Consider the following 15597-nt stretch of genomic DNA (forward strand, 5'->3'; position numbering starts at 1 on the left):
GTACTTTTCGGTGATAGGAACATAGGACTCCATCACTTTTCTCTTTATAGTGGTTTGTTGTAGGGAATTCCATGCAAAGACGTTTTTACTGAAGAAGTAACCATAGTAACCATATTGAAACATATCGTCACCTTCTTAAAATAATAGCCTACGTCACTTTTGAGGAAAATTATGTTTTTGTTATCATATATTCTATATTTGGTTCAGTTTATTTCTCAAAACTTGAAAATATGGGAATATGGAATATGTAAGGACACCCCTACCCTACACGTGAACACACAAAACTGAGAGGTAGGGCTAAAATGTAGGGTCAAGGGGTGAATTGAGATCGGGCCCAAGAGTGTGGCAACAAGAGTGAACACTACTACACTCACAATGTCTTTGAGCTACAGTACCAAATAAACCAGATACACATGACACATTGTTGGAAAACCCATGCCAGAGTGTGACGTTAAAGTGTAATCCATCCCATCAATCCTCGTAATAATATAATCCGTTGCACCAGACTATTCATGCTTAGGGTGTAACTTTAACTGTTTTTTAATGTTTTCTTAATGACTTCCTCTTGATTTAGGAGCTGGGATTCATTCGGAAAAGGATTGCAGAGAGCTCTTGAAAGCAATGTGATATACTGCATGTGGACTAATATCTAGTGACTAACTGTCATTTTTCCAACTTCCTTTGCGTCAAGGGATGATGACGCTTCTGACCAATGCTTGGCTTGGAGGATGTGAGATAATTTCTTCTTCATAGAGACTGAATGTAGTTTCCCTATTGTCTGTCATGGCCATTTTTACACAAAGTCTACATACTGGTCCTTTAAATTGAACTTTTTATGGTTTTAGAAAAGTAACTTCATAAAAGTAACTTCATAATCCTATAATCCACTTTTGAATGTTAATGTTTTGATGCGTCACAACAAATAAGGCCTACGGGTCATGTTCATGTTTTTGATTACAATATTCAATCATTTCAGTAACTTCAGGGACTACTATGCAAAACAAATAATTGCTTATGGTTGTGTACACACATTATCAGCCGTGAGATGTTTAAACTGATCTGTGGATGTGCCTCATGGACACTGGACACAGTGGTTGACGGAGGAAACAGAGGAGAGGCCCTGTGAGGAACCAGGAGAGTGTTCCTCTAATCGACAGGTCCAGGCTTCACACCAAGAGCCAAGACAATAAACTCTTTGTGGCCCTGATATGAATCTCAATGCCCCCATTTCTATGCCTCCTCTTCTGGCCTGGCCGTGAATATCGGAGAGAAAAAGGGCACAGCTACAAAATGCAAGACTGAGTACTGAGAGCCAACGGTGACAGAGGCAGCAGAAGTGGCAAGGTCATTTTCAATAGTATTTTGTCTAGGCGTGAGCATGCTGTATTAGTTCAGACATACAGTATGTCCATAATACTTGCCACAGTGGAGTCATGTTGTGAATACAGTAGAACATAAGAAAAAAAAGCAATTGGCATGTATTTATACTAGATGCATAGTCTACTGTACATTTCATCTTGCTCTGCTATGGTAAGTGCACATGTTTTGAAAATGCAGTGTGACCAGAGGTTTGACCCATTTTTGTTAGATTCTTTCATAAGCTTGTTTTTGAGTATTTGTTTTTGGCATTAGCAAAGGGCAGGCATTGGTCAGATTCCTTTATCTTTATAGCACAGGGATTGTCTGACTTTAAAACACATTATTAGACCGACATCCATCCAAATATGAGTGCAATCCTGCAGCAGATGCTCTAAAGCCATGCCCTTGAATGAGCTGTGGGTTACCAACCAGTGCCGTATTTTGACAAGCAGAGTGCGTACATTTATGGATGTATTTCATTTTGATATGTGGCCTGCTGGAAATGATGTCTCTCTTTCAACAGTATCAGTGTTTGGCGAAAAAAACCTACATCTGTAGATCACATTGTAACTGAGTTTTACTGCTACAGTATGCACGTGTGAGAACACTGACCCAATGCAGCAGAAGGAGCTAGTTCCAATTTGGCTGGAGATTATATTTGCTATCAGCCAAACTGTGGGTGAAGTGAGGCCTGGATCTAGCTTGATGGCATGGGTAGGAGATTGGTGGAAGGGGTTGGAGAATTCAACCCCTAAGTAGTCCCAGATGTCAAAGTCTGCAGGGGTAAGAAGCGCCTGGTTCCCCTTCTGTGCTAGCCAAGGGAAACGCTCATTTCGGCCCAGACCCAAAGAATAGAGCCAACAGCTCTGCTGCGGGTCACATGATGTGTGTAAACAACTCAACAGGTCCTAGAAGCCAAAGAGGCCGGCATAGAGGGCATATGGGTTGAATAAAACTCTCCTGCTGCCAGCCCAGTCACAATAAAAAAGGTTTCAGTGGTTTCCAAAGGTGGTGTAATCTGAAAGTCACTCAGCCAACAGTCATATCACCAGTGAGAGAGAGATGGAGCAAGAGAGAGAGAGAGAGAGAGAGAGAGAGAGAGAGAGAGAGAGAGAGAGAGAGAGAGAGAGGTGTATGCTACTGTACTGTAAAAGTTGAGTGTGAAAGCAGGTTTTCGATGCGTGAGCACCACAAAGTACTTCTCATGTCACCGATGTTTCCACATCAATTACTTCAAGTAGCACTGGCCATGCATTTTGTGAGATGCATGAACTCAATTCAAGAAATTCACCATGTTACAAAACTTGCAGGCTGGGATACCACATTAAGCATAATTAGCAGCACATTATGAAACTACTGAAACAGTGGCGCTTGCACGTCGTCTAGTCTAGACCAAGTTCTCATCATACCTTGATCACTGCATTCCGCACGCGGGAAGCCTTCCTCACTTGGACTTTTTCGTTTCTTCGACATTAAGCTGCTCCCTTGTTGTTCTCCTTCGTCGTTAAATTGTTCTGAGGCGATCGCCAGTGTGTTGGCTGGCCATGCACATGCAACAGATAGGGGATGGTGATGGTGAATCTCTGTCCCGTTCATTCAGACCTCTTCGCTCTATGCCCTCCTCTCCAGCTGGTCTCCAAATCAATGCGGGTTGAGAAAGCAGCTGCAGGTGCGCGTAAAGCCCAGTCACAGAGACGCACAGACGGAACCGCCAGGATGTCAGAATATCTGCGGCGGTTGTTGGACAATATGTGTTTTTCAATATAAACAGGCATAGTTGACTCTGCGAAATGAGAAGTAATGCATCGCAGGAGATTTGTTGATGTTTCCAGGATTATACTGAACCGTGTTCAGCGGGAAATTACGCATGAGAGCCACTTCATACTGAGCCGCTCCAAGTCTGTCCACGAAAACACACTCGGCGCATAGCCGCATAACAGTAGAGAGACTAGTTTTCATGTTCAATTATGTCATTATATAGCTCCTGTTGCGAACTAAGATTCAACTAGGAGCCTTGGCACACCGGTGACATTACAAGTTACAACAGAACCAGAACCAAAGAATACATTTAAGAAAGCAGAGCAAACTATAAAACTGTGATATACTGTAACATGCACGTTAGGCTACTGTATCTTTCTTCTCAAACAGGGACTAAGTGCAGTGATGTCTAAAACATACCGTGCATGTCTTTATCAATCCTTTTTGTTTGACGTTTTAATCCAGTTGTAGGGAAACACATTTCGGCCATACATGAGTCCAGATTTGATGCAGCGGTTCCTTCAGCATTCGAGTCGAAGTTGTCTGTCGAAGGCGGGAGCAAATTAAGCAATTATTATTATGTAATGTTATCATAATATACTATATAATGTATCATAATATACTATACTATATAACATAAGTCTAACAAGCGGTTGTTAGTTGCGCGCATCTTTACTCAAGTAACATCAAGTAACAACAAGGTTATTATAACGCAGCCGTCAACCAACTGTCAACTGACCCGGCTGACACGACAGTTACCTGTTATCAATAAGTGGTCAGTGTGATGTATTCACTGTTGCCATGGTTTTGTTAACGCTATGCATACTGGGTATTCATAGCTTTCAGTCACGTGGTTTCTTCCCTAGCAACCACCAACCTGACGGGCAAAAAGTATCATAGCAACATCGCTCAACATGGCTGCCTACTATTTAGACCACCTCACTCATGAAGAACTATCAAGATACACGACGGTGATAGGAGTGGAGGATTGACACCATTCAAATAGTGTTGGGTTCCCTGTCTTCTACTCTATCCGGACACGTTGGAATTATTTTCCTAACCCCCGGAGAATCAAAGTTATTGACCTGCAAAGGGTGCCTCCTTGACCGGCTTTTCCCGTGAATAGAACCGGTTATGGAGGTGGTACAAACATAAGACTATTATTGCTAAATTCACCATCAGTATACGGTAATTTTGAGCCCTTAACCACCGCGCTGACACCCCGAGAAGATATACTTTTAATATGAAACTCGATCAACCGGGCGTTCACCGGCTGCTGGACGAAACTCCCAACTCCCGCTGTCAGCGAGGCGAGGGAATATTTATATCCGGGATTTCGCTCCTTGCTGTGTCCACGGTGATAGGAGTGGAGGATCGACTCCATTCAAATAGTGTTGGATTCCCTGTCTTCTACTCTATCCGGACACGTTGGAATTATTTTCCTAACCCACGGGAAATCAAAGTTATTAACCCGCAAAAAGTGGGTTTTGCCCGTGGGTTTTGCCCGCAAAAAGTGCCTTTTGCCCGTCAGGTGGGCGTTTCCACTATGCTGTGACGTCACATGAAAGCTATGAATTCAAGATACCATATTTGTACTGTGAGGTTGATCTAACGTGGGGCTCCACAGTAGATAGCAATAAATACTCAAGTAACAACCGTTGTCTGAGTAGTACATGTTATACAGGTGAGGTTCCTAATCCTCAGGATATAACATAAATTGGCGACGAGGACGTCTGAATCCACGTGTGCGCGACCGGAAGAAGTTCGGCGAGTTGTTTTGCTCGGTTGCTGGGCTAGCTTTCGTTAGCCACCAATGCTATTAGCATTAGCCTGCACCCGGAGTAACAGTAAAGTGCGTCCCGCTCGCTGTGTTGCGTTGCGCTGTGTATGGAGCAGCAAGAGGAGGGGAGCGACCAAGATATCCAGTTAAGGGAAAATAAGAAGATGGCTGGAATTATTGGTAATATTGGACCTTTTGATGAGAGTATTGAACAGTGGTCTAGCTATACAGAGCGCTTTGACTACTTCACCACAGCAAATTACATTGATGATGACAAGATAGTTCCAACATTCCTGACTATTATGGGCCCTAAGACATTCAATTTGTTACGTAACCTGCTACAGCCGACAAAGCCAGGTACCAAGACATATGAGGAAATAGTTGATATCCTAGCCCTCCATTTTTCACCGAAGCCTTTAGTTATTGCTGAGAGGTTTAGGTTCCACCGACGCAGCCAGGAAGAAGGCGAGTCTGTTACCCTGTATGTTGCAGCTTTACGGAAGCTAGCTGAACATTGTGATTTTAAACAAATTAAATGACACATTGAGAGATCGTCTTGTGTGCGGTTTGAGTAGTGAATCGGCACAGAAGAAGCTACTGACAGTCAGTGATCTGACGCTGGAGAAAGCTGTCAATATCAGCGTGACTATGGAAATGGCGGCAAAGGAAGCCCAGCAGTTACATACAACGAGCCGAGTGCATAAGGTCAGTAGTGAGGAGCAAAGTGGCCAGGGTCCATGTTTTCGTTGTGGGAGAACAGGACATCTTGCATCTACGTGCTGGTGTAAGGACCTGGACTGCCATAATTGTGGAAAGAAAGGGCATGTAGAGCAGGCTTGTAGAAACAAAAAGAGCGCTGAAAGGCCAACAAAGTCTGGATACAAGAAAAACACTGGTTATGACAAAAAGAAAAGACATGTTCGTACCGTCGAGCAGGGAAAGACAGCTAGTGACTCTTCAGAGGAGGAGGAGAGAATAAGTTTTCTCCGAGTACTAAACATGGATGAGGGCTCCGATTGCTACTGGGCTACCCCTGAGCTGGAAGGACTTCCAGTGAAAATGCAGATCGACACTGGGTCAAGGGCTTCAATCATCTCAAATAGAGTCTACAAGAAATTCATGAAGCACCTCCCATTACAAGCATCAGACACCGAGTTTCGAACATATACAGGAGAGCCCGTTCCGATGAGGGGTATGACGGATGTGACTGTCCAGTGTAATGGACAATGGTCTGTGGCTAGACAAAATAAGGCTGGACTGGCAAGCAGTACGCATGATAGCAAACGGCTCCACAGGCCTACAGGCTGTCTTGGAAAAACACAAGGAGGTTTTCCGGAACGAATTAGGAAGCATGAAGGACATTACAGTAAAGCTACATGTAAAGCCTGAAAGCAAACCGGTGTTTTTGAAAGCTAGACCGGTACCATATGCTATAAGAGACAAGGTGGAAGCTGATTTGGATGCTCTTGTGAAGAGTGGAGTACTGGAGCCAGTCACTACCAGTGATTGGGCGACACCGATAGTGCCAGTGCCTAAGAAGGATGGAGGAATCCGGACCTGTGGGGATTTTAAGGTAACAGTTAACCCTGTGCTATCTGTAGAGCAGTATCCACTCCCTCATATTGAGGACCTGTTTGCTGGACTTAGTGGGGGTCAAAAGTTCAGTAAAATAGACCTTAATCAAGTTTATTTGCAAATGCATGTGCATGAAGACTCACAGGAGCTGCTAACTATCACAACGCACAAGGGCCTCTTCAGGTACCGCCGATTACCTTTCGGAATCACATCAGCACCAGCACTGTTTCAACGTGCTATGGATCAAATCCTCAGTGGCCTGCCTGGTGTTCAGTGCTATTTAGACGATATCCTTTGCACAGGGGCCAGCGATTCCGAGCACCTTCATAATCTGGACGCCACTCTTCAAAGACTAAAGGAATATGGACTCAGGGTTCGCAGGGAAAAATGTGACTTTTTCCGCTCTTCCGTGGAGTACTTGGGACATGTCATTAATGCCGAGGGCCTACACACGGCCCCATCCAAGGTCGCAGCCATCATGGATGCACCGCCACCCCAGAACGTCAGTCAGTTGCGTTCGTTCCTAGGGCTGCTCAACTACTACGGTCGTTTCATCCCAAATCTATCATCGCTACTAAAGCCACTACATGACTTACTCTGCCAGGACAAGGCGTGGGAATGGAATAAAGCATGCCAGGAGGCTTTCCAGAAATCAAAGGATGTGTTAGTGGGGTCAGAGGTCCTAACTCATTATGACCCGTCACTCCCAATCCAGCTGGCCTGCGATGCATCTCCATACGGGGTGGGTGCAGTTATCTCACACATAATGCCAAATGGGGATGAAAGGCCCATTGCCTTTGCTTCAAGGACTTTAAACAAAGCCGAAGCCAATTATGCTCAGCTGGAGAGAGAAGCGTTAAGCATCATTTTTGGCGTTCGTAAATTCCATCAGTACTTATATGGACGGAAATTTACACTCCTTACCGATCACCGACCTCTTACGACCATCCGTGGACCACATACCGGGATACCGTCTCTCGCCGCAAGCCGTCTGCAACGATGGCCGCTGCTGTTGTCTGGGCATTCATATGTCATAAAGTATCGTAAAGCAGACTCACATTGCAACGCCGATGGCTTATCAAGGTTGCCACTCCCTGTCTCCAAACCAGAGCTGCACACTGAGCACGTTGCCTATTTCAGTCAGGTGGATGATGCGCCAGTTTCAGCTGAACAAGTGAAGAAGGCCACACGCAATGACCCGGTCTTGTCAGCTGTCTTGGACATTGTTGTAAAGGGCCACTCTGGCAGCAACGACGGTGCTTTGAAACCTTACCTCGCGAGGAGGGCGGAACTGACGGTGCAGTCTGGATGTTTGCTGTGGGGAAGGAGAGTGGTTATACCACCAACACTACGCAACAGTGCACCAGTGTTGCAGCAACCAGTGTTGCAGTAACTCCACTCAGGACACAGTGGAATAGTGAGGATGAAGGAAATAGCAAGAAGCTACTTTTGGTGGCCAAATATGGATGGACAGATAGAGGAGCTAGCAAAAGCCTGTTCCTCATGTCAGAAAATCAGGAACAATCCTCAACTAGCTCCTCTGCACCCCTGGAGCTTTCCAGAAAGGCCATGGCATCGTGTGCATATTGATTTCGCAGGACCTTTTGAGGACAGAATGCTACTTGTCGCTGTGGATGCACACAGTAAATGGCCTGAAGTGGCTATCATGAGATCCACCACAACAGAAAAGACAATTGAGAAGCTGGGAGAAATGTTCAGCCGTTTTGGATGTCCCGTTCAACTCGTCTCTGACAATGGACCACAGTTCGTGTCCCAGGAAATGGCTGCTTTCGTGCAAGCAAATGGCATACAGCACATAAGATCAGCACCTTATCACCCGTCATGGCCTCGCTGAAAGGTTTGTGCAAACGATGAAAAATGCATTAAAGGCATCACAAGGGCAGGGAACCCTCCATCAGCGGCTGCACAGATTCCTACTGACGTATCGCAACACGCCACATGCAACTACAAAAGTATCACCTGCCAGCTTGTTGCTACAAAAAGAGCTTAGATCCAACTTTGACCTCCTGAAGCCAACGTCAGTGAAAGAGACAGTTTCACAGCAGCAAAAGATACAAATCCAACAAAGAGGCCAAACCAAGTTCAGAGTTTTCACTCCAGGAGAATCTGTGTTGGCAAGGAATTACTGCAGCGGACCTAAGTGGATTCCTGCCACCATCATTGCACAGACTGGACCGGTATCATATACGGTTCAAACTGCTACTGACATCGTCTGGAGAAGGCACATCGACCAGCTATTGCAAGCTCCAACACACACCCCGCTGCTTGCCAAGGACCCTCTCGATACACCGCCTCTTGATCTACCTGCAGAAGTTTCAGGCTCTTCTATGCCTGAGCCTGAGGTTGCTGCCGCAGCACCTGACTCTCCAATCAAAGAGACTGTAACACCTCCGCCTGATTCTGCCTCTGGTCCGAGCCCACTACAGAGACACAGAGACTCTGATGTTCCAGCTGCACGGCGAAATCCTGAAAGACAGCGGCGGCCTCCTGATCGTTTGGACTTATAGCTTGACTTACCCAATTCAACTGGAGCAGAATAATCTCCATGGGTATAGTCAGGGGTTTGAGGTGGTCTACCCTCACCCAAGGATTGTTTTGCTTGTGTAAAAAAAAAAAATATTGGTGAATTAAACAACAACATTGTTATTGTTTTTGTTACAGACATCTATAGAGTTATGGTGTTATTTGAAGATTTTCTAGCTGATGTTAAATGGGACATTTATTGTAAGGGGGGAGGAGATGTGATGTATTCACTGTTGCCATGATTTTGTTAACGCTATGCATCCTGGGTATACTCTATGCATCCTGGGTATTCAAGATGCCATGTTGTACTGTGAGGTTGATCTAACGTGGGGCTCCACAGTGGATGACAATACATACTCAAGTAACAACCGTTGTCTGAGTAGTACATGATATACAGGTGAGGTTCATAGTCCTCAGGATATAAAAAGCCTCATAAAAGGCCCCGCAACCTGCCGTCTGATGCTTGACCAATCCGATCCCCCGTGGTTAGTCGTCTCGCTCCCTCGTTTGTCTCCTGTGAACTCTAGATCCGTTATTACTTGTTTATTTTTCCCAGTCGTTTTATTTATTTTGTTTGTTTGTTTTCTCTCCTCCACCAGTCCACTCCTGCCTGTGTAACAGGGTTATAAATTATATTTAAGTTATAGGTTGAAGTTCATCAAAATCGTTTGCTTTTTATCATTTGGTTAAGTGTTTTGAATTGATTTACCCATAGCTGCATCCGATGTGTAGTGCCCCTAGTGGTGGTTGGACTGGCCGCATTTGCCCTCCGAGCAATGAAGAGATGGCTTTATTTCTGGCGTTGGTTGACGCCTCACCTTCCTCATCCTCTTCATCAGGGTCCAAGTGCTCCATCAGTAACTTGAAATCTAGGTACTGCTTGACGATTCTCTTCTTGATGTCATAGGTGAGGTCTACGTTGGCCAGGTCACTGTTCAGAAAATCTAGTGTCTGGCGCGGGGTGAAGTGCGCGGTACCCTTTCTGTTCACCGCCTTGTCGTACACCTTGGCTGATTCAGTCGGTGAGTACTTCTGGATTTTACTGTCCGAGAAGCCGTAGAAGTTCTTCAGGTGCTGCTTCAGCACCAGCAGCAGCAGGATACCCTGCGAGGTGTTGGCAAAGTCCAGCAGTGACACAGAGTTATCAGGCAACCGCTGCATCACCTTATCCACATCCTCCAGGTCCAGGTCAGAGTCCGAGTCCGACTCCACTGGTGCCTGTTTGGACTTCTTGGGTCTGCAGACCACCTCCTCGTCGTCACTGCTGTTAGACCCGCTGCTCCGCCGCTCGTTCTCTTCTTCCTCCTCATCTTCCTCCTCGGAACAATACTTCCTGTCTCGTACCTTCTTCTCCTTCCGTTTGGGCTCTTTGAGGAGAGACTCTTTGAAGGACTGTAGTAGATTGCTGCCAGACACGGACAGTGTGATGTCGATGTGGTGCATGATGAAGAGGGGCTCGTCCTGGCTCACGAAGGGAAAACAGGCCAGGTTGTCCGCAACGTAGAGGAGCATGTTCACATCAGTCTTAGAACTGTCGTGGAACAGGTTGAGCAGTGAGATGAGGAAGGCTCGTCTGTGCTGCCGGTTCGTTCTGACCATAGCGAAGACGTGGGAGCAGAGTGCTGAGTGGCGTGACGTGAGTGACGTGGGAGCAGAGTGCTCGTCCTGCCGGTAACCGCGGATCACCGTACCCTGAGCTGCCCAGATGGCCTGCTGCACCTGGTAGGACATCTTCATCCCCGCCACGGCCTTCATATGGATGAAGCCTGTATACTTCTTATCAATCTCCACCAGCTGCTGGTCAGCCTTGTTCCTCATGAAGGGGTCTGGGTCTGTTCCCATGGCAATCAAGTACGGCACACACTGCACAGGATGGATGAGGCCCTGATTGAGCGTGAGGGCGATGACATTGAGGGCGAAGTGGCGTACGGTGGACTGTGTGTGGAAGAAGGCCTCCAGCACCTGCTTCAGGTACAGCTGCATGATGGAGCTGCTCATGCCTGACATGATGTCGCCCATCTCCTTCAGGTCCTCCTGCTTAGACAGCTTCTTCCATTGTTGGTCGGCCTCCAGCATGCGAGTGTCCTCCTCCTGGAGGTACGTCTGCAGGTTCTTCAGCACCTGGATCTTCAGGGCTTCAGAGCACTTGCTGTCTGACAGGATGCCGTTGTACAAACACTTCACATCGTGCATAAACATCAGGTCTGGGTACTGGATGAACAGGAAGCCTAGACCAATGATGGCCTTGGTCTGAACCTCCTCATCTTCATTCTTGGTGAAGTAAAGCAGAAGCTCCATCACTTTGTCTTTGATGACAGCCTTGCAGGGGCCTTTTAATTCCTCCAGGTCAAAGTCAAAGTGGCGACAGAGCGCCCCGACAGTGAATAGTGAGCGTAGAAGAGACTGTTTATTAGAAATCAGATTAGTGTTGTTTGGGGTCCTCCCTCTTTACCTCGGAGATAGCACCATAGTATCGGTTGAAACACACCCGGACAAACTTATAGTTTCGAGTGACACTGTTCAAAACAGCTCCCAGACAGCTCACACAGTGCTGCACAACCGTCATGCCGTCGTGTTTGATGATGAGCTTCATCAGGTCTTCCTCTATGGTGGTGAGGAAAGTCTCACTGGGATGCTCCATCAGAGGCACCACTATAGCTCCAGGATCTTCGCCACGTTACAGATCACCATGAAGTCACTCTGGGTGTTGCATTTGGTGGTCAGGTAGAGGGCTGCATGGTCATGGCATGCTTGACCATCAGCTGGGCTCTGATCTTGCTGAACAGGAAGAGTGTGGTGATGCGTGACACCAGACGATCGGAGTTCACCCCCCTTATTCTCACAGTCAGCATTAAGAGACTCCTCGTATTTGAGGATGTGTTCCACTAGATTGTCCACCGGCTGAACGCAGGCCTTCCTGGCTGGTTTGTCGGCGGCATCCTGCTCTGTCTTGAGCAGATTTTGAAGCAGCTGCTCGAACCAGTCATAGGCCTGTGTCTTTGCATGCAGACACCACGTCAGTGATGTTGAGGATCTTCCGGGTCATGGCCTCTTTATCGTTGTTGGGTGTCGTGGTGAACCAGAGTTTCTGGAAAGTCTCGTTCACCAGTTTCTTGATCCCCTCCTCATCATTGACCCTGCGGATCATCTTCACACACATCTCAGTGACCTTGTTGAAGGTGGGCTGCTCCAGGCAGATGTCTCTCAGGATCTTGATCACCCTCTTCCTCACACTGATACCCGTGTCCAGTATCCTCTCTATGAGCATGTCATAGTACTGCTCCGTGAGCTGGGGTCTGCTCAGCACAAAGCGGCCTGGCAGCTCCACCGCAGCCTCCCGCACGCTGGTGGAGTTGTCCATCAGACGACCGTGAACCCCGCGCTGCCTGTCCAACCTGGACAGAATACTAGGGTCTACAGCCACCACCTCAGACAGACACTTCATGGCTTTAGTTCTGACAGCGATGGCACTCTCCCCCAACACTCTCAGGATCTGTGTTAAATAAATATCGAAGCTCTGCGAAAACGGCCTCATAGAGGCCAAATATCTGACAATGAGGCAGGAGTCATCGTAGTCCACAGTGTCAGAGTTCTTCCTCAGTGTGTTGAACTGTGAGGGCACGGTCTTGATAATGTTGCGGAGGTACTTTTTACGCGATTCCGCTCTCTGCATAATCTCTCCAGCGCTTTCGATGTCCTTGGCGTGGTGCTGGCCTTCAGACGAATCCTCGTCCCTCTGATTCTGAGACTTCATAGCTTTCTCCGTCTCGGTCGTCGTGTCCCCGAACCACTGTGCAATGTAGAACTTCCTGGAAAAGACTAGAGATGGGTCTGTCTCTGCGTTGTCATCCAGGTAGTCCAACAGGATTTTCTGCAGCTGCTGGGCCTCATCATTGCCTGTGGTCTCTTTGAGGATGCGGTCGATGGAGCGCTGGTCCATCTTGCTGTGGACAGCATCTTTGCGTAGACGGGCAGCGACAGTGCCAAGGTAGTCCAGCGATGCCACCCTCAGGGCCATCTCTGTCTGCTTGTTACTGAACTGGTGCACAAGTAGACGGCCCAGTAGACTGAGTAGCAGTTCCGCTGCGGGCCGCTCAGGCTTGTTCACTGTAGACAGCAGATCCTGGACAAAGTTCTCAAATAGTGGCCGGTAATCCTCCTCCCCCTGCTCACTACCACACTTCTTGAGGAAGACAGAGAGGAAGTTCTGAGCCGCTCTCATTGCCGTTTCATAAGAGTTTGTGATCAGGAGGTCTTGATCCACCTTCTTGTCATACTCATCATGGTCCCTGTCAGAGGGGAGGTGGTGCACCACACACTGGATGAGCTGAAGCACCAGAGCAGTGACCATCTGGATGAACATGGGCTCTCCATCCTTATCACTGCTATTCAGCCTGAAGTTCCTTGAGGCTGCGTTTGCTGGTGGGGAGTCTGGCCAGAGAGGTGAAGATCTCCTCCAGGATGAGCTGCCTGTGCTTCTCATAGCGAGAGAACACCACCGCAGTCACTAGTTTGATGCCACACAGCTGTAGCTCACTGACACCCTCCACAAAAGAATGGAGTGATGCCCCGTGGAGGATACCTGCAGGACGGTGGTGTCAGTCAGCAGCTGGATCTCCAATAGCTCCGAGATGTTGGTCACAATGTCACACACCTTGTTGTACAGCATGACTATAACCCTCTGCTTGTGTGTAGAGCATTTAGCTCTCTTGGCCTTCGAGCTCAGCAAGCCACCTGGGTGAGAAAGGGAGATGAATTGACCAATGTCTCTAACCAACTGTCTCTAACCAACTGTCTCTAACCAACTGTCTCTCACCAACTGTCTTAGAAGTCACCAACTGTCTCTAACCAACTGTCTCTAACCAACTGTCTCTCACCAACTGTCTCTAACCAACTGTCTCTAACCAACTGTCTCTAACCAACTGTCTCTCACCAACTGTCTCTAACCAACTGTCTCTCACCAACTGTCTCTAACCAACTGTCTCTCACCAACTGTCTCTAACCAACTGTCTCTCACCAACTGTCTCTCACCAACTGTCTATAACCAACTGTCTCTAACCAACTGTCTATAACCAACTGTCTCTAACCAACTGTCTCTAACAACTGCTTTAAGATAAGACGGTGGGGTGCTGACCTCCATGTGGGTCCACTCTGTAGACTGGGTCGTACTGAGGGTAGAGGGTGTTCTGTAGGTGAAACTTGGTGTACTCCAGCACTCTCTCGATCACGTCCTCGATGTACACGGCCTTGGGCATGCGTGCCGACGTCATGATGTTGAGTGCTGTCAGACAGGCGTCAGCAGACTTGGTCACGCGCTCCATGATGATGAGGTCACGCCACAGCTTCTCCTCATCCTCTGCATCGTTGTCATGGTTCATCAGCGTGGAGAGCCTTGAACCATCCTGAATGTTCTTCTCCAGGATGTTCAATTATACCTTCACCAACTTATCCGATGGAAGTTTGAATGTGATGCCCATAGCCTTGATCTTGGCAGACTCGCTGACATCAGCTCACTCAGCTGATGCTTCCCCAGTAGAAGCTCCTCTGGGATTTCGTCGTCATCCACGGCTGTGAAGTCGACATCTTCCAAACCCTCGAGAATGTTATCCAAACTGGCAGAGAACCTCTTGAACGTGGATGAATCCATCAGTTCCTCTGATGTAAGCTTAGGTTCATGACATAGGCCTTCCTCTTCTTCTGTTTCTCCTTCTTCTTCTTCAACTTTCTGGCAATGTCACTCATGCCGGGTGGTGGGGAGTCCTCGTCTGAGTAGTCTGGGGTGCGTTCGCGGTTGCGGCTGCCGGACCCCCTGCGGCCCTCCTGGATCCCTCCGCTCCGCCGGTGCTCCCCAGAGCCTCTCTTCTCGCTCTTCTCGCGCTCCTCACTCTCCCACGCTTTGTCACGCTCCTTCTTGTGGCGCTTCTGTGCAGATTCCGTCATAGAGTCACTGTCGTTATCGTCATCCGAATTGACTTCTGCATACTTGGGCTTGTCGTTGATGGTGCTGCGCTTGCGTTTGTTCATCTTCACCCTCTCACACAATGGCATGGTGGACTCTATCTCAGCGAGTAGATGAGGAGGGAGTTCTTTCGGCACAGACTCATCAAGACCTCCTTTCCCTGATTTGCCATGGGAGTGTCGGCTCTTGCTGGACTTGGAGCTGCGTGCATTTTTATCCTCCCCCTCCCTGATGATCTTCTGCACCTCGTCAATGGTGAGTTTCTGGAGCACCACCACAGGTTTGGCTCCTTTCTTCATGTCCTCTACAAGCCCCATACGCTCCAGCTTGACCCGGGGCTCACTCCAGGGCACCTCCACTGCCCCTGCGCATTCCGTCATAGAGTCACTGTCGTTATCGTCATCCGAATTAACTTCTGCATACTTGTGTAACAGGGTTATAAATTATATTTAAGTTATAGGTTGAAGTTCATCAAAATCGTTTGCTTTTTATCATTTGGTTAAGTGTTTTGAATTGATTTACCCATGGCTGCATCCGGTGTGTAGTGCCCCTAGTGGTGGTTGGACTGGCCGCATTTAATTTTATGACGAAGGCCACCGTAGATCAGCCCTTTCGTCTTTGT

General features: G+C 47.7%; 1 protein-coding gene and 1 pseudogene across 2 annotated transcripts in view; both read right to left on the bottom strand.

Moving 5' to 3' along the window:
• The window catches only part of pde10a (phosphodiesterase 10A), a gene marked incomplete at both ends in the record, with an annotated part of 60239 nt that extends 57407 nt beyond the window's left edge, over window positions 1–2832 (bottom strand). Inside the window, one exon of the mRNA XM_080550385.1 lies at window positions 2769–2832. Coding sequence (XP_080406511.1) covers window positions 2769–2832 — 64 coding nt within the window. The remainder of the gene's footprint in view (window positions 1–2768) is intronic.
• Window positions 2833–9721: 6889 nt separating this feature from the next.
• On the bottom strand, window positions 9722–15355 carry LOC308175831 (nipped-B-like protein B; annotated as a pseudogene). Its single transcript has 2 exons — window positions 14151–15355; window positions 9722–13750 (listed from the first exon to the last, which is right to left on the bottom strand). The product of its transcript is annotated as a nipped-B-like protein B (transcript).
• Between the last annotated feature and the right edge of the window lie 242 nt (window positions 15356–15597).

The sequence above is a fragment of the Nansenia antarctica genome (genome assembly GCF_963989245.1).
Source record: "Nansenia antarctica genome assembly, chromosome: 1".
NCBI classification, from domain to species: Eukaryota; Metazoa; Chordata; class Actinopteri; order Argentiniformes; family Microstomatidae; genus Nansenia; species Nansenia antarctica.